Below are 22,911 nucleotides of genomic sequence, written 5' to 3'. Positions count from 1 at the left end.
CAAGCTGCTACCAAGACTCTGCTCCCATCAAAGTTCAATCCGTTTCTGATCTGCCTGTCGGGTATATATACACATCACACCACACACCATACACCATACATCGACAATCCAACCATGCATTCATCCAACCCAGCTAACCAACCCAACGCTATATGCCACAGATGCCATGCCATGTATATAGATGCCTCACAAAATGCTGTCGTCGATCATCAAACCTGTTGAAACCCCCTGTTTGCAGCGCGCGCCATGTATCCCCAACTGAGCCACCCAACTCCGTCACCAAACCCATGACATGACATGACATTGACATGATAGATCATTACCACCCAGCCGCCGGCCCGAAAAGCAACGCAAAACGCCCCCTTCCCTTCATCTCATCCCATATACCCTCACCTCCCCGAATGCATATATGACTTGACATGACATGCACAACCCCCCAACTTGCCCCGCCTAACAAGAAGCAGAAACATCAACCAATCCCTCAAGGAGCACACACTCCCCTCACACTAACGCCCCAGAAAAGCACCCACTCACTGCCCACCCCTCCTCATCAACACACCCGTCATATCCAACCTCACCATCGGCCGTTCAATCTCCAAACTCCGGCTCGGCACCAACCGACCACCGGGGGTACGCGGGTTAGCCACGTTAACCCGCCCGCCGCGATGCAGCCTGGCACGCCCATCCTCCTCCTCCTCATCCTCCTCATCATCCTCCTCCTCCTCCTCCTCCACGCTATCCGCCTCATTATCCCCACTCCCTCCTGCCACTCCCACTCCCACACCAGCCCCAGTTCCAGCACCAGCCCCAACCTCACCCCCCGCCTCCGGAAAGCGCAGTGTACTAAACGGATCCACCTCCGCACCGTACGCATCCGCCACTGTAGCGGCACCGACCGAAGGGGGGTCCGACGCCGGGGTGGGCTCCGTGGTCTCGGTGTCCGGGCCGATGGTGTTGGTGTCGCTGTCGTCGCTGTCTGCGCCGCGGGGGACGACCTCCTGCGCCTGGGTCTGGGTCTGGGCTGTTTCGCCTGTGGCGGTGACGGCGGCGCCGCCGCCGCTGGCTGGGGGTGTGATTCCCAGCCCGGTGCTGTCCGCGTCGCCGTCGCCGTCGTTTTCGCCGTTGTCGTCCTTTTCGTAGGCGGCGAGGCGGGCGAAATAGTCTGCGAGGCCGTCGACGCTGGGGGTGCCGACGATGATGTCGTAGTGGGGTGGTGGTGTTTGGAGCGGCAGTGCGGGTGGTGGTTGGTCGGCGTCGAAAGCGGGAGGGTTGTGTGAGGGGTGGCGGATTAGGTGGATCGGGCGTTCTCGGTCGACGGGCGTGCGGGATGTCTCTGGGCGGGCGCCGGTTGAGCCGCTTTGTCGCCCGTTGGCTCCCGCAGCGGCGACGGCGGCGGCTTGGAGGTGGGCGGCTTGCGGCAGATTCGGGAGGGGGCAGTTGAGACGTAGGCGGTGCCCGTTGAGGTTGATGGTATCCTCTTCGACCATAGTCAGGGGACGTGACAACGGTGCCGAGCTCGGGTCTAGTGGGTGGGCGTCGGGGCAGCCGCACGACATCTGCTGTCGTTGCTCGGGGATGGGCCGGTCGCTACCGCTGTACCGCGGGAGTGCCGTGTTCGCCTGGGTGGCGCGGCAGTCGAGAACGGTGAACGGGCTGTCGATGCTGATCTCGAAATGCCGGCGCTTCTTCCCTGTCGGATCGTCGGGGTCTGCGCGAGAGATGCGCATGACGAGCTAGGATGGTCAGCGTCGGGCGTACAAGAGTCATTGCGCGCGTGGGCCTACCTTAATCCAATGGAAGACGTTGACATTCTTCCAACTGCAGTCAGGATGCAGACGGAGCATCTTGTCGCGCGTCATCATCTCGCAGGTCGGGAGTTGAACGTTCATCTCGATCTCTGTGCTCCCCCAGAAGCTCTCGAGCCCGAGGTCGAGGTCGCCCAGAAGGTTGTCGCTGGGTTCGGGTAACGGCTCGACGACGCCGCGGTTCCGAGAAGCCTCTCTAACCCTGCGGCGTGCTGCCGTCCGCCGAGCGTCGGCTCGCTGATCGGGGGCGAGCTCGCCGCCGCTGACCACGCGGATGTCGCTCTCCGAGTACTGCTTATCGAGCGGCTTGCCGGCTGCCTTTTCGAGCAGTAGTATCTTGCGACCGGCGTCTTTACGGGTCACATGGCGATTGTTGGTCCAGTACTCGATGCTTTCCGTCGCATACACCTTGAGCTTGTGGACCTGGACCTTGGCCAGCGGGGTGAGTTTGAAGGCGATGGGTATCCTCCCTCCGATGGGGAAGCTTTTGCCGGAGATGATGATGTCGTAGTGTAGCTGGTCCTCCCAGTGCCGGCTAATCGAGATCGGCTCGACTGTCTCAAGCGACATCTGATCGGGCAAACGAACAACCGACACCTCTTTTGCACCGTGGAGGTTGGGCTTGAAGGCACCCGCGCGCTCCACGGCGGCCTCGAGATCCCAACGTACCGACCCATACGGCAGTTTTGCTGTCTCCAACTGGCTGTGGTCCAACGGAAGCTCGAAGGAGTACTCGTAGGTGCCGGGGCGGAACACTTTGTACCCTTTGGCTTGGACCGGGTTGATATGGGGAGAATCGCCCTTGCCGAAACTCCGCGAGTTGACTGACTGCAGCGAAAGCTTTTTGTACTCTTTAGCGGTCAGAGTACTGTTACGGCCTTTGCCAATGACCGGGAGGGCTCCGCTGGAGGCAGTCGGCTGCAGAGCGCCCATAAGGCCTGAGGACTTGTGGACATAGCTACACTGGCTGCCGTACTCAGTATCCCACATCTCTTGATGCATGGCCTGGAAGAAGACCAAGGATTGAGTCCGGAGGGTCTGCTCCTCGAACAGTTCCGCCTTTGCTGGTGGGATGCCCTCGGGCCAATTCGTCCTGGCCTTGCCGACTAGTTTCAACGTGATGGACTTGATCTTGACATTTTTGGACACGTTCAGTTGCAGCTTCCCGCGAAGCAGGGCGCTGGTGGTCTGGGCTCCGCGGCGCGTTTGGCCATCGTGCTCGAAGCCGGTCAGGAAGACGTTGGGCTCGGCCAGGAGGATAGAACAGGTGACGCCGCTGCCTGATGCAACTGGCTTTTGGACCTCGGAGACGGATGAGCTGATCATGGTCTTTGCGGACCGTATTGACATCATGTTGGCCCGGCTCGTCGACGTGACGCCCGTGCTTGCGGCGCGGGGCCGGGGGACTGCGACGCCAGTCATGCTGATGGGCGGCTCGGCGGCTGGTTCCTCGGCAACGACCGGTTCCAAAGGTGTTGATTCGAGCCGGGATAGCCTCCGTGCGAAGCTAATGAAGCTGGATGGCCGGGACTCTGTCCTTGGGGTTCGGGTTGGGGTTGCGGAGACGGTGGGTGCCGGTTTCGGGGTGATGGAGAAGGCGGCGAATATTTTGTCGATGGCCCTGCCGACTTTCTCGGTGCCCGGTGGGAGGGATGACAGAGATCGTAGAGATCGCCTCTTCTCCTGCTTCTCACTGCGCCGCGCTTCCTCTCTCCTTCTCACCCTCTCTTCTCTTTTCCTCGCTTTGGCTTCCTCCCTCTTCCTCTTCCTATCCCGTCGTTTCTCGTGCCTCGTAGTTGTGTCGTTACACGGTCTGGGCGGTCGGAGCTCGTGCGGCACAAAGCCGGACGGGTATGAGACGATATTGATCGAGTGTGGGCGGCAGCGGCGGGGCTCGATCAATGGACCTGGGAACCCGCGCTCGGGCTGTCGGCGCGGCTCGTAGTAAACGGAGCCGTCGATCGAGCAGTAAAGTGGTTGTGCCTGGGGTCGTAGAAGGTCGTATACTGGACCTACAAGGGACATGGCGGCCGGGTCAGAACGGGATCCCGACAAGACTGGCATGCGGGTGACAATGGTTTCAGTGAGTTAGGGATGGGTAGGGCAGCACGGGACCACATGGGTAGACAAGGGCGAGAAAGGATGGAAATTAGGTAGATAATGGGACGGATTGGGGGGGAAAGCAACCGCGCAGCACACACAGCAGCCATGCATAAAGGGATTGGGGGTGTCTTCAGCGTCGGCCAGGCCGAGTCCGGTGACAGCGCTGAAGACGGAGACTGGCTGGAGCGTGTGGCCGGCGAGGTTCTCATGTTGGCGAGAAAATGAAAGGCAATGCGGCCAGGATCGTTGATGAGGATAGGTACCCATCTATGCTAGTGTGCGCTTGGTGGGCCAGGTTGGTGACGCTCCCCAATGCAGAGCCATGACGAACAGGCATGGTGGCAGTTGCGGTTGCGTCAATGGGGCATGGGTATGGACATGGGCAAGGGCATGGCGGACGGGGATACGGGGTGTCGAGACCAACTCGGGAGGGAACATGGAGGTTGGGGGACGGGTTGAGATGGAAACGGCGAGCGGGGGGAATAATGGATGCGGTCCGGGAGCACGCACCTTGAGCGCTTGAATCATATCAGCCCCATTATTATTATCCTTCCAATCTCGAGATATGGGCTGTGTTGTGTGGTTCGCTTTGTGGTGTTTTGGTACCTGGCTTTGTGTCTCGGGAGCACCAGGGCCTCGAAGGTGTCGTGGTATGGAAGGTTGGGTCTAGAACACACGAGAGTGGAATGTGCGGCGTGTTGGTGGGGAGGTCGAGAGATATATCAAAGAACCAACGTCGAGGTGGTCGAGATTACGGGTCGGGTCGTTTTACTGTGCCAGCTCGATGCGGCACGGGAGATCTGGATTGAGCTTGATTCCGCGTGCGGCGTGTCGGATTCGCGGAATCTCGGGGATGTCGAGCTCGGCTTGTCTTTCACTCGGCGGTGATATCGAAGAATGCTTTCGTCTGGTTGGAGTCTTTGGGTATTCTCCGGAGCTGGTTGCAATGTTGGATGGAGCAAACGTTTGCGGAATGCGCTAAGTTGGGAACTAAGTCGTTGGTGTTGCTCGTAGCCAATGCGGCAGGCTGAAAATCTCAAGTAGTCATGATGAGATCGAGGTCAAAATGCTGGCCGTCACTCCAAAGGCAGGGACCTATCCGCAGTGAGGAAATGGCAGGAAATGGCAGTCCGGGTGCTGTGATCTGCAGCTGCAGGGAATGATGATGTCTTCCCTCCTTCCCCGACAGCGGCCCCCTGCACGTTCTGGCAGTTCCATGGCGGGGGATCGAGGGGCAGCCAATCGCAGGTCGTCTCGTGACGATTCGGCCTCGAGACCGCCTTCCCACAGAGCCACTCAACCGCGAGTCCATCTCATCAGTGGCGGCCAATGCCGAACATCCAGGACCTATCCTTGCCCTCGGAAAGTTGCTCTGATGTTTGTCCCAGCCAGCCGGGCTCGCCGAGCAAATCGGGAAATGGTGAAATAGCGTATACTGTGTACAGACATTCTTCTCTTTGCTCGATGAAACATGCGAAATACGGATTGCTGCTTCAACTGCGCCGCAAAAGAAGCGCTGGCTGCTTGATCCGGCCCTGAGCGAAACGCCGTCAGCCTTTTTGAGGTGCACCAACTTCAAGGCACAGCAAGAGCGCCAAGTTCTCCACGTGCCCGCCGAGATCCAGTTCCGGGCGAATCATGCTGTTTCAATTAACGCACCGTTGGCCTCTTTTCAAGGGCTCTCTTCCGGCTTCGCCGTAACGCCGACCCAAGTGCGACAGGACCGTTAACCGAATCCGCGCGTGAGCTGTGGGCGTGGCTGCCAGGAGGACCCTTCTGCATGCATGACCACGGTGGCAATCCAGAACACGCTTTTGTCCTGTGGCGTTTCCGGATCAGCCGTGACGGAAATCTCTCTTCTTTACTATTGGTAGAAAGTATACACCGTCCTACATAGCAGTCGGGTTTCTCAATACACTACAATCGCATGTGAGAGGATGTGTTGGACCAGTGCAAAACAGCAAAACCCTCGCGCTGAGGGAACCGCGGGGCTGCGGGGCAAGCTCGGCAAAAAAAGACAGTGGACAAAACACGTCATAGGCGGGGCTTGCTCCTTTTCACTTCAAGTTTTTGAATCACCGCCTCACCGCCCACTCCGAGTTTCCGAGTCATGAAATATCCCGATTCTTCGAAACTTCTGGACCTAACGAATTGGCGTGCCAGGAACAATATGGGTTTGTGTTCAAATGGCCGCGGAGATCGCCCAACCCGCATACAGCAACCGCAGGATTCAAGGGCGGGACTTCAGGAGAATCCCCAATTCACAGGTGACCTGTGACCTAAATATTGTCTCGGTAACGCCGCCTTATATCCTCCAATCTGTGTTTGAGCTCGATTCAAGACTGCGATCAAACGAGACGGCTAAAGAGATACCTGTATCACCGTCAATGCCGCGCCGCATATACGATGGTGCCCAATAAGCGGAGAGCTGCTACTCTTGGGCAGACCCTCCCTGGAGCCAGTGAAAGAAACATCAAAGGGAGCCGGCAGATATATGGTCTTGCACGTAGAACTTTTAGTTGGCCTAGGGGTTGGTCCGAGCCCCTTGGTTACCGACCGGCAACCCGGGTTCCACACACGGGGGGCACCGGCACTCGCACCGGCACTAGCTCTGGTATTCCAGGTTCTTGGCTCTAACCCTCCCAACAAGGCTATTCGTTGCCCAAAAGGCTTGTATCGAGGGTCCCAGCAGCGCAACAGATAGGCAGGGACACATTATGCTCTTCGGGTCGCGAGGTCAGGGCGGGCGTACGGGAGTCGTTCTCCGGTGGCCCCCGTAGATCTCCCTGGGCCGGCCCACCAGGTGCCCGACAACTCTACAAGACGGGGCCAAAGAGATAAATGATGTTTTCTGTCTTCGTTGAGATCTCTAACAAAGCCTTCACTTGAACTGCTATTGTGTGTAGCGTAAATATTGAACACCCACCGATTAAGCCATGTCAACACCACCCAACATCCCCACCCGCCAACTCGGCCGAGATGGCCCAACCATCCCTATCTTGGGCCTCGGCCTCATGGGTCTGAGCTGTGGGTGCCCCCCCGGAACATATCTATACCATCACCATTAAAACGTCTTCTAGCTTTCTACGGGACACCCCCTCCCGATGAGGAACGCTTCAAGCTCCTCGACCGGGCTCACGAGCTCGGCTGTGTGCACTGGGATTCAGCCGCCCTGTATGGGGACAGCGAGGACCTTCTGGGCAGGTGGTTTGAGCGAACCGGAAAGCGGGAGGATGTATGTGTGCCCTGGGTGACCTGGGTCCTGAGCACCAGCGTTAAACTAATAAACTTACAGATCTTCCTAGCCACCAAGTTCGGTAACTACGTCAGGCCCGACGGCGGTCGCGAGTTCAGAAACGATCCCGAATTCATCCGCGGTGCCGTGAAAGAGGCTTTGGGGCGCCTAAAAACGGGCTACATTGATTTGCTATACTGGTAAGTCACCATTCCAAGGGTTGACCGTTGGCGTCGGCCAGCATCAGCTTCTTTCAGAAACAACAACATACTGACGGAACTCAACCCAGCCACCGTATTAGCGGCAAGACTCCCATCGAAGACGTGATCGAAACGCTCAAGGAGTTCGTCGAGTACGTGTCCCTCTATCCCTAAACAACCATCGACCCAACCCCCCTAGCTAACAACCCCCCCACAGCTCCGGCCAAGTCCGCTCCATCGGCCTCTCCGAATGCGGCGCCGACACCCTCCGACGCGCCGCAGCAATCCTCCCCATCCGCGCCTACCAGATCGAGTACAGCCCCTTCTCAATGGACATCGAACAGCCACCCCCACCCGGCAGCAACAACAACAACAACAACAACAACAACGACGACGGAACCAGCCTCCTCCAAACCTGCCGGGACCTGGGCATCGCCGTAGTCGCCTACTGCCCGCTCGGGCGGGGCATGCTAACAGGCCGGTACACCTCCCCCGACGACTTCGCCGCGGGCGACTTCCGCCGGGCCGTGCCGCGCTTCTCGCCCGACAACTTCCCGCGCAACATGGCGCTGGTGCGGGATATGGAGCGGGTGGCGGCGCGGAAGGGGTGTTCATCTGCGCAGCTGACGCTCGCGTGGCTGATGCGGCAGGAGGGCGTGTTTCCGATCCCGGGGACGAAGAGGGTGGCGTTTTTGGAGGAGAATCTCGGGGCGAATGCGGTGTTTGCGGGGATGACGCGGGAGGAGGAGAGGGAGATTCGGGAGGCGGTCGAGAAGGCGGAGGTTTGGGGGACGAGGTACCCTGAGGCGATGATGGGTGGGCTGGTGAAGGATACGCCGCCGAGGGAGTAGCTGGGTGGTTGGGGCGAGGGGTATGGCTGCGAGATGGAGAGATTGAGTTTGGGGGGCTCTCTGCTCGCCACTGAAGGATAGTTATATATCCACTACCTAACTAATCTAGCATAGTAGATTGTATTTTATTGGAGTGGCTACAGCGTATTGAGTACATCCCCGGCTCCCTTGAACGGTGGAGGCCCGAGGTCCCCTCGTGTCTAGCCCTAAACCTTAGGTAACCCTAGCCTGCTCGCTTACGGTCTACCTCTATAAGGTACGTGCCCGTACGGAGTACTCCTGGGCACTGCCTCGCTGGGATCCGGGTAGGTATCCGAGGTTAGTTAATGCCCTCCTTATACCAGGCGCGGCGGTCTATCGACGACTATGATCCGAATACAAGGAACCTGGCACAACTTGAACTTGCATAGCGTTGGGGTCACGAACACAACGATGGGGTCACGTAGCGATGGGGTCACGGACACGGCGATGAAGTTGCGTACAGAGGTAGTCCCGGAGGGGGAGGGGCAGCAAACAATGTTCAATAAATCCAAGTCAAATATGAGGTCTTATTTATGTGACTAGAAGTCCAATTTGGTTTGATTTAATCGGGATTAGATTGGGTTCACATAAATATATTTATTTTGCGGCGCGCCTTGCCCGTCATCAGCCTCGGAGATGCTTAGGTACTCGACGAGGAGAACGGCCCCTTCTAGGCTTTAAGAGCCTGTAGCCTGCGTCTCGTTTAATTTAGCATCGATCTCTGCTACTCGTCTATCGATGTAGGTTTGCAGCACGCCTTTGTGGGTGTTTGTGCCCCCCTCTTCCGTATCAGCTTGAGCGACCGGGTTATCTATGTACATTTGGAGGGCATCGACGTAGGCGTTGATGGCCTCCCCCGACGCGTCAACGCGGGTGTTGGTACTCTTCTGTACATTTGCGGGTGGAGCCATGGCGAGTTTGTGTAGATTTTGCGTCACTAAGCACCTGGGCAGTGTTGAGTACCTACTACTTGGGGCTATGTGTTGGCGCAATCGTCGGTTTGGACTATTTGGTTTCCCGCAACAGGAAACACCGCAGTTTTACCAGACACGAGGGTGGCGAGTCTATTCTGTGAGTCACTTACGGGGTACGTGCCCTTCGATAGGGTTTCCCCCAATAGGAAATTGCAATGCCTATACTGGTAGATATGCGTGGCGAGCCCACTCTCTGAGTCACAGACGAGGTAGGTACGTGCCCTTTGAAAAGGTTTCTTATAACATTATACTACTTGTACTAGGTAGCATATATCGCGGCCCTGTGTCTGTTGCAACTCTTCCACGTCTTCACCATATTATATCGGGCTATTTAACGTATCGGGGCCCTTGAAAATAGTCGTAGTCCCACTCGAGGATGCTTACATGTAGGTACCTATCCTTTGCTTCTCGTCGACTTGGCTAAACAGCCTCGACTCCTTCAGCAGCTGGTTGAGGTGCTCTTCCGTCTCGCTCACCTCATGCTACATGAACTTTTAGTTGAAAGTGGTAGCACGAGGATACTCGTTGAACTCCCGTGACACTTTTACGCCGATACCGGGCGAGTTGAGTGGGCGAGACAGACAGTGGTAAAGCTAACAGCAAATTGACGTATAATCAGGGTCAACATTGATCACTATGTATGAGGTTCCGTGCCAGTGGACACTCCATGTGCATCTCGGCCCTGCTCCCCATCACAGTACATTCCCGTACGACGTATCCAACCCGAACCGAAGATTCGAAACCGCCCCCTGAACCCTCACTCAAAGGTTAGGACTGCCCGGAAGCGGACCTTGCCGCTAAGCATAGCATCTACAGATATTAAAATTAGAATATAGACTACATTGAATGCATCGACAAACACTCACCGTAAGCCTCGTTCGCTTTCTCCAGCGGGAACTTCTCGATCATGCAACCGATGTCCTGCAGCTGGGCGAACTCAATAGCGTCTTCCATATCGGTCGCGTGTCCCGAGGGCCAGGCGTGGATGGACAGTCCTTTCTGGATCTGTAAGAGCGTTAGCACATAATAACCTCCCTCCTAGACGCTGTAGTAGGTAAGGGGCACCCGCCATCGGAGTGATATCGAAGGGCACCTCGCCGGGAACTGTCATCGGCCGTCAGTAAATACCTTCCATGCCACCATCCCACCAGGGACATCAGTCATAAACTCACGGGACACAATCAGCAGCTTGCCCCTCGGCCCAAGCCCCTGCAATAGCTCAGGGATCTGCTCGGCATGCGGGTTCGTCGTCACGATCATGGCGGCGCCACCAAGCTCCTTGAGCGCGGCGCCGGCCTTGACCTTGGTGGTGTCGACGTACTCGTGGGCGCCCAGCTGGCGGGCGAAGGCCTCCTTGTCGGCGCCGCGGGAGACGGCCACGGTGCGGTAGCCGAACTTGTTGGCGTACTGCACGCCGAGGTGGCCCAGGCCGCCCAGCCCCTGGATGGCCACCGTCTCGCCGGGGGCCACGTCCATCTGCCGCATCGAGTTGAACACGGTCACGCCCGCGCAGAGCAGCGGCGCGTAGCTGGCCGCGTCGACGTCGTCTGGCACTTTGACGCCCGCTTCCGACCGGATGAGCACGTATTCCGCGTCTGTGGTTGATTAGCGGGTGCCGTTGGTTATGTGAGTGAGGGGTGTGTGCGTGTGCAACTCACATCCGCCGTTCCTAGTTACCCCGTTGATGGCCTCGTTCTCGCACATCTGGAAGAGACTCTTCTTGCAAGCCCCGCAGGTGCCTTCATCGCAACGTTAGTCGGCTATGGTAATGCCATATCATGGAAGGAATCCAAAACCCACCATCGTGACCGCCGTGCCAGCCCCCTCCGATACGGTCGCCGACCTTCCACGCCTTGACATCCTCGCCAACGGCCGCAACACGGCCAATGACCTCGTGACCGGGAGTCAAGGGGCTAACGAGAGACTTTTATTAGTAATGCATATCTCCTTGGGCCCTAGGCCATTGGAGAAAGATGGCACTCACAAACCGATACCATAGGCGTTCCCCTGGACAAAGGTGTCGGAGTGGCAGACACCGCAGGCCTCAACCTTCACAAGCACCTCATTCTTGCCGGGGAGCTGCAAGGGGGCTTCTCCGATGCTGAGGCGAGACCCCTGGTCTGTGAAGGCGGCCTTCTTGAACGTCTTTGGGAGCGAGGACATGGTATTTCTGCTGGGGAGGTTGGTTGCTGAAGGGGGATATAATAGGTAAGTTTAAACTGGTGGTGTTGAAGGAATTAAGCTCAGGATAGCTCTGGGGTTGAGGTTCTATTTAACTTTCTGTAACACCTTGGGAGCCAATGAATAAACACTCGATGTGGCCATCAGTTAGTCAAAGTTCCGCGTTCAGTTGCTCGAGGGTAGTTCTTTGTGGAGGGGTCTCCGGTGCCTCCTCCAAGAAGATGGGCACCCGGTAGCAAGACACACATGGTTTAGGACAAGTGCCAAGTTGATGAACCAATGACGGCTCGCGCGACGACGACGATGTTGTCGATTTCCGGTAAGGGGCCCTCGCCTAATCCAAAGTTGGCGGATCGAAGACGTCACAGCCAGTGGCAAGAAGTTTGATGCGGTCTCTTACTCAGCCGCCGGTCCACTTACACCGGTTAGAGTAGCAATGCCTCTCGATTATCAAGTTATCATGGAGTTTCAATATTAATAATCACTCTCTATTTTTTGTTGATTAAGTGATCACAGCAATATTGGGACAACGCTATGCAACAGGAGTAATCCCCTCTAGTGAAGATTGATGGAGTGTCTCTTTCGATTGGGGATGAAACATCTCCCGAGCTATGTAATCACCATGTCTCAGCCTATTTCGGACACCAACACCATGTCCGGAGTAAAAAAAAATAGTCACCGCAAGGCCCAGGCCTCGTAAACTGGCTGGTGCCTGTGCGCAAGTACATGGACACAGTTGCTGAGTTGGGTAAGTATGCATTGCTCTGGTGTTTGCCACAGCGGAACTTCTGGAGCATTCTCTATTTCACCCTCCGCCATTGGCATCGCAATATTGCCAACACACTGCCGTTGCCTAGGTAGTTAAGCCCTTGCTCCTTTGGGTTGTTTAGAAGCAGCCGCCGTTCTATGACTTTTACCTGCTGATGTTGCCACAGGTTCATTGAGGCCGACAACCCACGGGCTCCCCTCAACTGCTCGGTCTGCATGCTATCAAGGCTGTGTACCCAGGTAGGTAGGTAGCCACGCTTCGACCATAAAGGAGAGCCGACTTAGGCGTTTGTTATGTCTAAGCAGCGGAAACATCAGGACAAGCTCCATTCTACGAAGAACAAGAGCTGGAGAACCCTTGTAGAGGTTGATGCGGGCCCGACCTCGTTAGCCAAGTCTTGTTTTCCTTTCGAGTTCGGTTTGTTTGGTCAGAGGGTGGTGCGCTCGAGTGATTTTCAGAGTCCCCTGCCGCTCGTGATTTCGGACACCGGGTCTCGCCAAGCCAAATCTCGTATTTTGCTTTTCTTTTCTCCCGTACTTCGTACTGGACTTTCACCTTCAAGTCCCCAAGGAATCAAGAAAGCGAGCGGAACCAGGTACTGTGTAAAAGAGCAGTCAATGCAGTAAATCCAAGTTCTCTGGGCTTCGAGATGGCTTTCGTTTCGTTCCTACGGTCGGGGACTCGAGGTTTCTATGGTCAGGGTGTGTATCAAGGCGAGTACTTCGTACCGAACAAAGAAATTGTTGCGCAAATTACGAGTACGGTCCATTCATTGTTACCGAGGGAGCGGCGGAATCAGGCGAGAGAGGGTCGTATTGAAGCAGACGGAAGAGACCTGGGCGTGAAGAAAACCAGAAACACCGAGAGATCAGTTCTGTCAGCTTACACATTATTTTCTGCTCCCCAATTCGGCTTGCAAAGATGGAAACAACTTGGGTGTTGCAAAGTCGCATCAAAACAAATTCAATCCAATGGTGATCAGCTATGCCGCATCAGGCTATTTAGGCGAGACAGTTTCGATGACCCTGTTTGATCCCTGCCTGGCGTGCCGACCTCTGAGCCTGTGAGCTTGTGAGCCTGTCCCGCAGACGGTGGGGCACGGGAAGGCGCTGAGTGGCTCGCGCTGTGCCAACTCGGGACCTTTGGCTGGGCGGCTCCGCCGCTCTCCTTTTTCCACAGCAACGCATCCCTCTGTCGTCCCCAAGCCTCGTTCCGTCGCACACCAACAGCCGAGCAACCAGCCAGACGACAGGCCCGGGATCATGGCCAAACAGCCCTGAGCTTTGATGACGAAGTTGTTGTTTCCAGCCAGCCCTCGTTGATGCATGCCACTTTCGTTGAACCCCACCTTCGCTGAATACCAATTATTATTCTCGGTCGGCGCGACACACTCGTCCGTCTTCCTTCGTATCGCTAAACTATCGCATCATCGGACTTGCTCGTTGCTCGACGCCTGGGTTCGCCAGGTCGCCATTTCCCTACTCCGGGCCGCAACACCACCGATTATCGCCCTACGAAGGGTAGTCCTCGGCCCCTCGAATTTTCCCAATCTTTCGACGGCGGGGCTAGACCGCCTCACCCTCTACAACCATGGGCTTCGGCGACTTCACCGGCCTCTGCCGCATGGCACCGCTACCCCTCTGCTCGTCCGTGGGCCCGATAACATCGATCGCGAGCGGCGTGGGGATAGAGCCGGATTGCTATGCGCGGAACATTGAACTGGCCAACACCATCATTTTCCAGGGCGCCGCGAGTGCCATGCACATCATTGCGCTGGTCATGACGGTGATCATGATCTTGCATGTGCGGGGGAAGTTTACGGCAGTTGGTACGTCTTGCTGGCTCTAGAAGGGACTTACCAGTTGTGGAGGAGGGACCACTGACAAGGACTCGTCTCTCTAGGCCGAAAGGAGATCACTACCTTCTTCTACCTCTACATGCTCCTCACCTTCCTCTCGCTCTGCGTCGACGCCGGCGTAGTACCACCAGGGTCGGCACCCTACCCCTACTTCGTCGCCGTACAAGCCGGCCTCGCCTCGGCCACAGTGACGTGCCTGATGATCAACGGCTTCGTCGGGTTCCAGCTTTACGAGGACGGCACGCCGCTCTCGCTTTGGATGATGCGGCTCTGCTCGGCTGCCGCCTTCGTCATCTCGTTCCTCGTCGCCCTAGCCACCTTTAAGACATGGGCCGGGCTGGGACCCACCAACACCATCGGGCTCTTCGTGGTGCTGTACCTGCTCAACGCGGTGCAGCTGCTCGTCTACGTGGTTCTGCAGATCCTGCTGGTGATGCGCACGCTGCACGACCGGTGGCCGCTCGGCGACATCGCCTTTGGCATGTTCTTCTTCGTCGCCGGCCAGGTCATCCTGTACGCCGCCAGCGCGCCCATCTGCAAGGCCATCAGCCACTACCTGGACGGTCTGTTCTTCGCCACGACGTGCAACCTGCTCGCCGTCATGATGGTGTACAAGTACTGGGACTCGATCACCAAGGAGGATCTGGAGTTCTCGGTCGGCACGCGCATGAACAACTGGGAGGTTAAGGACCTGCTGCCCGAGGAGGACCGCCGGGCCACCGTGTATCACGATGACCCATACGGCCAGTCGACGGCGTACGACAACTCGTACTCGCCCACCCCGAACCGGCATTCCAGGTATTGAGTGCTGAAACAATGCCAAGGGTTCGGGGGGCGGCGTCACCGGCACGAGCACCGAACCCCGTTCGTTGGCGGGCGGTGGTGGTGGGTAGCGTGGGGGCCGAAGCCTGTGCCGCAGTCTGTTGGTGGTAGGATGCGGTGCAGTGCCATGATACTTCTTATTTTGTCTCATTCGGCATCAGCGAGTTGGGCGCTTCTTTTCTGGCGTTGGGTTGGCTGTTTGAAAGGGGAAATAAACGGACTCGAAAAAGAGTGACGGCCATCAGCGGGCGGTCGAGGGCGTGGGCCTCGATAATCAATGACATTCGGTAATACACTGCTTTGGACGCATCTTCCCATCCTTCTATTGTATAGCCGTATACGCTAGTTAGCTTACACTAATATTTCTGCTATTGCGTTGAACGGGTTCTGGCTGTGTGGGCTGGCGGTGCAGCGATACTATTCATAAATGGAGCGGTTTGAAAATCACTGCATGGGAAAAAGATCCTCGCAGGATCGGGTCTGCTACTTATTTTGCGTGCTACCTTATGCGAAGTACCTACCTTAGGTAGTTTTCCAGTTGGATGCCCCTATTTTTGACCGCAGTTCAAGCAAGGAACTTCTGGGATCAAGTTCCACTTTCCGACCCCAACGGCATCCATGGAGGCGCTGTTAGATGTAACCAACTGAAATCAGTCTGGTCTGGTCCTCACATTCAATTCAAACATGATGCCTCCTCATTGGAAGAGGGGGAACTCGGTGCCGCTGAAAATTGATATTCTGTGCAACCCCATATGTCCGTACCCAACTAGGTTTGCTCAGCCTCTCCTTGTGTTTCTGCACCCAACCTACCTAGGTCGGGACATGTCTCGGCGTTTTTGTTACCTCCAAGGTGGGCTCGCAAATAGTCCGAAATCCACCGGTCTGGGCCCTTCTCAGCTCACATCCTTTCCCGGGTGGGCGTCGACCGGGGACACCAACTGAATTCCCGACACCAAACATCACAGGCCGCATCTACGGACATAGCTGTGTTATCCCCTTTCGCTCCTTTGTGCACCAAAGCAACCAACCGGTACCTAGTGTTTGCTTTCATTGACCAAGGTACCTAGTGACGCGTCATGAATTTTAGTTGAGCCAAGTTTTCGTTCAGTAAACTCGACCTGGGAACTGAAACATTAGTTACAAACGTCGGCCGGGGTAGGTCTTTCGCATTTTCTGTTCCTTTTGATTTGAGCATTCGCCGCCGTCGATTTTTTAATTAGCCACCTGCTGATCGTGACAGGGCCACCTTGGAACACGCGACTTGATTTATCGATTGTGAGAGGACGGACTATCTGCGCCAGCGCCACGGCTACCATTGAGCTGCTCTCTCCAAAGTAAGTATTCAATCCAATCCCACCTATCCGGGCTACCATCGCGATACCACGTGTACTCAAAAGCCCTCCCTAGCATTCCCGGCACCACCCGGGTTTCAGCAGGTCGACCTTCCGTCACGTCACTTCACTCAGCCGCGACGAGTCATCGCTCATCAACTCCGATCCGAGTCTAACTAACTAATCGCGCGTCACTTTCGTGTTGATTCACCGCCTCTTCAATTGCCTTACTATTACTCTATCAGTACTTGAATCGCGCCCTTTTTTTTTAACCCGAGACGTGGCCTCTCTTATGCCCTTCGCACCTGCCTGGGCACCTGCCGAGCGCACCGAATCAAATCTCCGTCGGTGGCACTAGGTCGGTCCCTATTTTCTCGGCAGTCAAGCTTTTCCTTGGACCTATGGAACCCCGCGCTGACTGAGAGTTCTCGGGAACACAGCCATCTTTTTTGATGCATCATCATCTTACTTCAGACTTCGGTCCCCCGATCCGTCGCTGACCGTGACGCCGAGCTTACCTGAAAGAGTACCGGTCTATCCGCGCGGCATCAACCCGTCATCTCACTTATCATCCCTCACCTACCCTACCTATCTCACTTCATTTCCGCTACCCGACTATTTCTGCCCAAGGTAAGGTAGCTATCATCGAGTCGCCATCCGGCCTTTCGCCACCATGCCACCGAAACCATTATTGCCCGCGCCAGCAGCGGGGGCGGCAGCAGCAGAGCCTGCATTCAACCCCAAACCTAAACCCACAGTCACACCCACCGCGACCGCGACCGCGACCGCCACCCCAACCCCCACATCGGCAACAACCATCACCACCACAGCAACCCCAACCCCATCCTCGGCAACACCATCCTTCGCCACCGCCCCCGCCCAAGCAGGACTATCCGACGACGACCCCTCGCCCTGGCCGCGCATCGAGCAAAACTACTACACGTCGATGCGGCAGCACCGCGCGCGCGAGGACGCCGCCCTCGCCGCCGCCCACCGCGCCCGCGCCGCCCCGCTGCGCCAGCGCCTGCTCGACAACTTCCGCGCCCAGGAGGACCTGCTGCGCCGCCTGGGTGTGCTGCGTGCCGAGTACGAGGAGCAGCAGCGGGTTTTGGGGGGGTTGGAGGCGGAGTTTGAGAGGGAGGAACGGGAGAGGGTGGGGAGGCGGGCGAGGGAGGATGAGGAGCGGGGGAGGTGGTTTGAGAGGTATCGGCGGGGGGGGCTGGCTTATCGGGGGGGAGGGGGGGAGAATGAGGGGGGGGATGAGGGGGGTGATGGAAGGGGTGGTGAGGGTGGTGAGGATGAGAGGCGGGATGGGCGGGAGGGTCGGGCACCCGATGAGAGGGAGAGGCTTGATGAGGGTGAGGGCTACGAGAGACGGGAGGAGAGTGGGACACGCAATGGGAGCGACCGCAATGATGAAGGCGATGCAAATCAGCGCCAGCAGCCCGCAGATGAAGGGAGACCCGCCAACAGCGACCACAATGGCCAGGTGAACTACCACGTCGCCCAAACACACCAGACCCCGTACGCCCCGGCTGTTGAGACTATGGTGGCCGCGGAACCCGCCAACGAACGTCAGATCGAACAGCTTGGGGAATCACGGGCGGCCGACAAGAGCAGCGCACCGAGCACGGCGCCCCTCGCCAATGGGCAGCAAAGGGAGCCCCAAGTCGTCGAGAAAGACGCGCCGGCTACGGGCACGCTCGTCAGCAACGAGCAGGAGAAAGTCCCCGCCCCGGATAACAACGTGGCGAAGACGGCACCCACTGACGGCGACACGGAGATGGGCGGCGTTGGACCTGAACCCAATGAGCAGCCGGAGGACGAGCGGGTACCGACAGCTGACCACGACCCCGCCACCGAGTTGCCTAAGCCAGGCCAACAAACCCACACTCCAGCACCGACGGCAAGCCACGAAGGGAGCGGCACTGGCGACATCCAACAGCCCGCTGCACAAGTCGACATGTCCAACAACGAGACCGCCGAGCCGAGGCCCACCGAGGAGGACGTTGAGATGTCCGATGTCCAACCATCGACCGCCACCGCCGCGACTGAGGCCAACAGGGGACTTGAGCCCTCGTTGCCGATTGCTCAACCAGCGCCCGCATCTCCCTCGTCATCATCTGATCTGAGCTCGCGCGACACTACCCCAGAGCTGGGCACTCCCGTATCCATGGCCAGGGACGTAAGCCCGCCGGCAACGCCAGGCGAAACCACCGCCTCAAACTTCGTCGACGTGCTGGGTGAGGCAGGCGATTTGATAGGGCGGCTCCGGGCGTCTGGCACCGGAAATTCCGTCATGGACCGTTTCTCGCTGCTGCCAATCAAGCGGCCGGCCCAGATCCGCCCCGGCCGGAAGTTCACTGCTCACGACCTCGACGCCCTTCCCCGCCCCCCGCCCGGCGATGCTCGGCCGAACAAGTTTTTGAGTTTCTTCATCCAGGCCATGGGCGATCTGCAAGGGCGGCCGTGCAATGACTGCTCTTCGAACTATGGCCCGTACCAGGGCTGTATTATGGTTGGCGGCGACCCGGACTTTGCCCGCTGCGGTAACTGCGAGTGGAATAAACGAGGTTGCCACGGCGGCAGCTTGGAGCGTCCCACTAGTTCGCGGTATAGCAACTCGATCAAATCCCCTACCAAGTCGCCAGGCAAGACCCAGACACCCGGCACCAGCTTCACGGCTGCAAACAAGGCATCGGCGAGCCACGAGGATGAAGGGAAAGCTGGAACCGCGGCCGACTCTGACGGAGAAAGGGCCAGAAAGGAGCCCCCGGTCAAGAAAGGCCCGAGGAAGTCTCTCCCAGGCGGCCGGAAGGCGACGGCGCCCTCGACGCCCTCGGTCAAAGCTCCCCAGGTAGAATCCGATGAGCTTCCCGAAATTAACAAGAAGGTGCTTTGCCTCAAGCACGACGGCGTTGTCTTTACAGACCCGCCTATGATGCGCGGCGTGCCCCTGGCCAAGATCTCTCCGGAGCACCCGTACTGGGAGCCCGACTGGAAACCGATCGAAGAGCTCGTTGAGCCGCTCCGGCAGAAACACCAAGAGAAATACGACCAACTCGACCAGGCGGGCTCAACACACCGTGATAAGCATTTGGCAAACCGGGATGCAAAGCGAGGCCGCATTGTCCTCAAGTTTCTAGAGGACGGTGAGCTGCACCCGTACCAGCTCGTCGGCAAGAAGTGGATCAACTACAGGATCACGAACTACGACACGCTGTTTCGGCTCGCGCAGCTGCTTACGGAAGAGCTTCCCAGGATGGGCCTGGACGTCACTCCGTCGGAATGGCTGCGCCACCGGCTGCATGAGCTGTACATGGAGAAAGGCGACAAGTTCGACGTGGCTAGCTGGATAGGAAAGGCGTACCACGATCGGAAGATTGAGCAGCTCCGCGAAAAGAACGGCTTCCCCCGCGTCGGCCGACCCCCGGCACACGCGACGAAGAACGGAGAGCCCGGCAGCAGCACAAAGAAGCCGCCGCGGTCGCTCAAGCGCAAGGACCCGCACCAGACGCCGGAATCGACGCCGATCAAGTTGAAGGTGCCCAGCGCGAGCAAGCCACCGGTATCGCCGACCCAAGCATCACCAGCGGCATCCGCAGCGTCAGCTTCGGCCTCGACAGCAGCAGCAGCAGCAGCAGCGGCGGCAGCGGAAGCAGAGGCGGCAGCGGCGGCAGCAGCAGCATCATCAGCGTCAGCATCTGGACAACAGAAGCCGAAGAGGATCAAGATCATCACGAGCCAACCCGACAAGCCCAAGGCGGAAACTGGTGAGAGCCCGTCATCCGGCAAGCCCAAGATCATACTCAACAGCCCGTTCCCGCCGTCGGCGACAGCCGAGACGAAGCGAGCGATGGAAGAAGAAGAAGAGGAGGGAGAAGAAGACGAAGAATCGACGGGGCTCGACTACGACGGGTACACGTCGAGCGACTCGATCAGCGACGACCGGCTGCATCCCAACGACTGGCGGCTGCACCAGGTCAAGACGCGGTCGTTCGCGACGCACCCGGGGGTGACGCAGTACTGGCACTGGGTGACGGAGAAGCAGGGGGACAAGAAGGTGATCGAGCACCAGGTGCTCGAGTCGGTCCAGCCCATCAAGTGGTCCGTCTTCAAGAAGCCCTACAACTTCCACCTCAAGCTCGGCGACATCCAGGAGGTCTCCTTCGCCCGCCACTCCACCAAGGTTGCGGTCGCGCACAAGAAAGGCCGTGATGGGCGTGACCTCGGCCAGCGCGGCACTGTCATGGCCCAGTTCAAGCGCGACCGCACCAAGCGTCGGTTTTTGACCTTTTTGAGCCGCGAGAGGGGCGTCAGGGTCGGTGAGGTGGATGTGTAAGTACCCTCCATTATTTTTCACTGTGCTCCGAGCTACATCTTAAGCTGGCTCTGGGACGTGTTTGCTAACAGTGGATGGGTGATGACAGAGAGGAGATGGAAGTCATGTGGGACTCGCTCTCCCCCGAGACCCTCCCCGGTCCGGACTCGGATTGAGCGTCTAAGCTTGGAGGAGCAGGATGGGGAGAATGATGGGAACTTTTATGGGAACTGAGGTTTGGTGTGCTTCAAGACTGAGAGCGCTTCAGACTGCGTGTGGCCGGGGGGGGGGGGGGGGGGTGGAGATAACGATGCGGTGCGTTCGATGAGGTGGTCATGGTTTCATTTCGAGGTTGACACAACCAGTTTTCCTCTGCATGTTTTCCTTTGTAACTTTCTTCTTGATACCTGTTGCTGAGGCCTGGGACGAGCAGTGCCTCGGTTTGTTTTCACTCCCTTACTTACTTTCCTTCACTGGGAGTTGAGAAAAGGAGGCCTCTGGTTTTCGTTTGCTGATTTAGGGAAAGTATGTCGGGTTGGCGTCATTTGTTATTATCACTGGAGGCCTCGGACGAGCAATCGTTTTGTCGGTGGACTTGACTTAATTTGTAGGGTGCAAATAATGCGCGTTTATGACCCGGCGCCCTCTTGATAACAGCCGACCACCCGGGCAGACATGGATGGAGATGCTTGGGGCAAGACGTACTGCTGGAGTTTTAGTGCCACCCACTGGAATTCCAGGGGCTTTCAGAAGGCAGCTCGACAGTCGACGAATGCGTTGGCTTGGCACGAGTGAAAAAAGGCGGTGTGGGGAATGCCCCGGCAGAATCCCGGAAGATGCCGCCAAAATTTCCAGCGTTCAGTTGACAACCTCGATTGTGCAGGCAGCGACTCTTGTCACCCACCAAGAAAGCCAGACCCGCGACATTCCACACCACGGCAACGGCAGCCCGACGTCGCCCACCACCAAGATGCTGTACGAGATGATTGGCATTGTGCGTGCTCACCTCCCAATCCTCGAGCCAGCAAGCGAATAACGAAACAAAACCACCGCTAACACCACACCAGGTCCGCCCGGGCAACCTCAAAGAGGTGAAGGAGTAAGAAGCGCCTCCCCCCCCTCCCCACCTCCCGCCCTTCTTACCCTTCCCCCCACGACTAACCACGACGCCCCCCCCCCATCCAGAATCGTCCTCACCGCCGGCCAACTGATCCTGCGCCAGGGCGGCGTCATCCGCGACGTCGCCAACTGGGGCGTCTTCCACCTGCCGCGCGCCGTCTCGCTCAACCAGACCCGCCACGTGCGCGGGCACTACTTTGTGCTGCGCTACGACGCGGGCGTCGCCACACACCAGGACGTCGCCCGCACCCTGCGCGTCGACCCGCGCGTTATCCGGTCTGGGGGGGTCAAGTTGGGGGATGGGAAGCTGGAGACGCTGAGCCGGTTCGGGGCGGTGCAGTGGAAGAATTTGGAGTGAATGGTTGTTGACTTTATGCTGGAGGGATGGGGTGGGATGGGATGGGGGTTGGAGATGGTTGACACGTACTTGGGTGGTGGCTGGGAGGAGACGGGCGATGGGCGATGGGCGGCGGGGCGACACAGCAGAAAGAGAGCAGCGGGCCGACACAGCGCGGAAGGCACTCACCATGGTCGCCCTCGGCGAAGAATTATACGGAAGCCACTGTCGCAGGGGAAGTGACTGCGCGCGGGAATAGACACAAGACGGCGTCCACGCCATGGCAGTGGGTTGCTGGATGCCGCAACCACACCGCAGGCGCCAGGGCGAAGACACGAAACTGTACGATATACGCTGTATGTACACACATGTACATGCATGCATACCATAGACATGCGCAGCTGAGACATGACCACTCGGCTCTCGCATGGAGGAGCACAGCGGGATGTAAAACAAAGACATTTTCCACCACTACCTCCATACATACATTGACAGCTTTGGTACTGGTTCGTTTCTGAGTTGCATCAACACAACACTCCCAACGGATGATACGAGATCTCGGCCTTATTTAGCGTGCCAATGCCGCACCGGTCCGATTCCTGGACACGACGAAACGGACCACTCCCGACCGACCAGCTCTCCCATGTTCAGCCCAGGCTTGGTTGGGCGTGACCTCGCCGGGACCCCCTGACGTAACGTGGTATCGCTCTCACGGCAGTTCAGCACCCCCGCCAATAGGGCCGTCGATCGCAGATTCAACATCTCGGCACTGGTCAGGTCATAAGCAAGGGGGCTACATAATTGCATGAACAAGTCTTATTCTATACCAGTTCTGTACTGTGTATGCATGCCCCGAAGCCGTCGCTGTGAACCGTTATGTGTATGCCACCCGGGCAACCCGGCCTCCCGCAATGGAGGGGCGTGCCTCCGTCGTTATTCCCCATGCCGTCCGTCGCAGCATCCGCCATCTATGTATGGGCCGTC

General features: G+C 57.8%; 6 protein-coding genes across 6 annotated transcripts; 4 read left to right on the top strand and 2 right to left on the bottom strand.

Annotated features, from left to right (window-relative positions):
- Positions 1–420: 420 nt before the first annotated feature.
- On the bottom strand, positions 421–4,286 carry B0H64DRAFT_171886 (uncharacterized protein). Its single transcript, XM_062798780.1, has 3 exons — positions 4,007–4,286; positions 1,785–3,817; positions 421–1,733 (listed from the first exon to the last, which is right to left on the bottom strand). The coding sequence occupies exons 1-3, from the start codon at positions 4,173–4,175 to the stop codon at positions 531–533; spliced, it is 3,405 nt and encodes a 1,134-aa protein (XP_062660047.1). The 5' UTR covers positions 4,176–4,286; the 3' UTR covers positions 421–530.
- Positions 4,287–6,586: 2,300 nt separating this feature from the next.
- Positions 6,587–8,290, top strand: B0H64DRAFT_171827 (NADP-dependent oxidoreductase domain-containing protein). Its single transcript, XM_062798779.1, has 5 exons — positions 6,587–6,935; positions 6,989–7,143; positions 7,204–7,343; positions 7,433–7,495; positions 7,561–8,290. Exons 1-5 carry the CDS (start codon positions 6,845–6,847, stop codon positions 8,192–8,194), a joined length of 1,083 nt encoding a protein of 360 aa, XP_062660046.1. The 5' UTR covers positions 6,587–6,844; the 3' UTR covers positions 8,195–8,290.
- A 1,503-nt stretch (positions 8,291–9,793) lies between these two features.
- B0H64DRAFT_398481 (chaperonin 10-like protein) lies at positions 9,794–11,784 on the bottom strand. The gene is made up of 7 exons (XM_062803958.1): positions 11,174–11,784; positions 10,990–11,102; positions 10,848–10,928; positions 10,362–10,784; positions 10,259–10,293; positions 10,056–10,194; positions 9,794–9,999 (listed from the first exon to the last, which is right to left on the bottom strand). Exons 1-7 carry the CDS (start codon positions 11,350–11,352, stop codon positions 9,947–9,949), a joined length of 1,023 nt encoding a protein of 340 aa, XP_062660045.1. The 5' UTR covers positions 11,353–11,784; the 3' UTR covers positions 9,794–9,946.
- A 1,829-nt stretch (positions 11,785–13,613) lies between these two features.
- B0H64DRAFT_171781 (chitin synthase export chaperone) lies at positions 13,614–15,082 on the top strand. The gene is made up of 2 exons (XM_062798778.1): positions 13,614–13,967; positions 14,042–15,082. The coding sequence occupies exons 1-2, from the start codon at positions 13,730–13,732 to the stop codon at positions 14,800–14,802; spliced, it is 999 nt and encodes a 332-aa protein (XP_062660044.1). The 5' UTR covers positions 13,614–13,729; the 3' UTR covers positions 14,803–15,082.
- Positions 15,083–17,477: 2,395 nt separating this feature from the next.
- On the top strand, positions 17,478–20,603 carry B0H64DRAFT_398473 (uncharacterized protein). Its single transcript, XM_062803957.1, has one exon. The coding sequence runs from the start codon at positions 17,697–17,699 to the stop codon at positions 20,490–20,492; it is 2,796 nt and encodes a 931-aa protein (XP_062660043.1). The 5' UTR covers positions 17,478–17,696; the 3' UTR covers positions 20,493–20,603.
- A 543-nt stretch (positions 20,604–21,146) lies between these two features.
- B0H64DRAFT_374604 (ribosomal protein S6) lies at positions 21,147–21,948 on the top strand (the record flags this gene model as incomplete). Its single annotated transcript, XM_062802351.1, has 4 exons — positions 21,147–21,262; positions 21,297–21,465; positions 21,539–21,570; positions 21,657–21,948. The coding sequence occupies 4 exons, from the start codon at positions 21,147–21,149 to the stop codon at positions 21,946–21,948; spliced, it is 609 nt and encodes a 202-aa protein (XP_062660042.1).
- Positions 21,949–22,911: the final 963 nt, after the last annotated feature.

Source organism: Chaetomium fimeti, assembly GCF_033439085.1.
Source record: "Chaetomium fimeti strain CBS 168.71 chromosome Unknown B0H64scaffold_4, whole genome shotgun sequence".
In the NCBI taxonomy this organism is placed as follows: domain Eukaryota; kingdom Fungi; phylum Ascomycota; class Sordariomycetes; order Sordariales; family Chaetomiaceae; genus Chaetomium; species Chaetomium fimeti.
The sequence above is the reverse complement of the archived record's forward strand: the minus strand, read 5'-3'. Positions and strand labels throughout refer to the sequence as shown.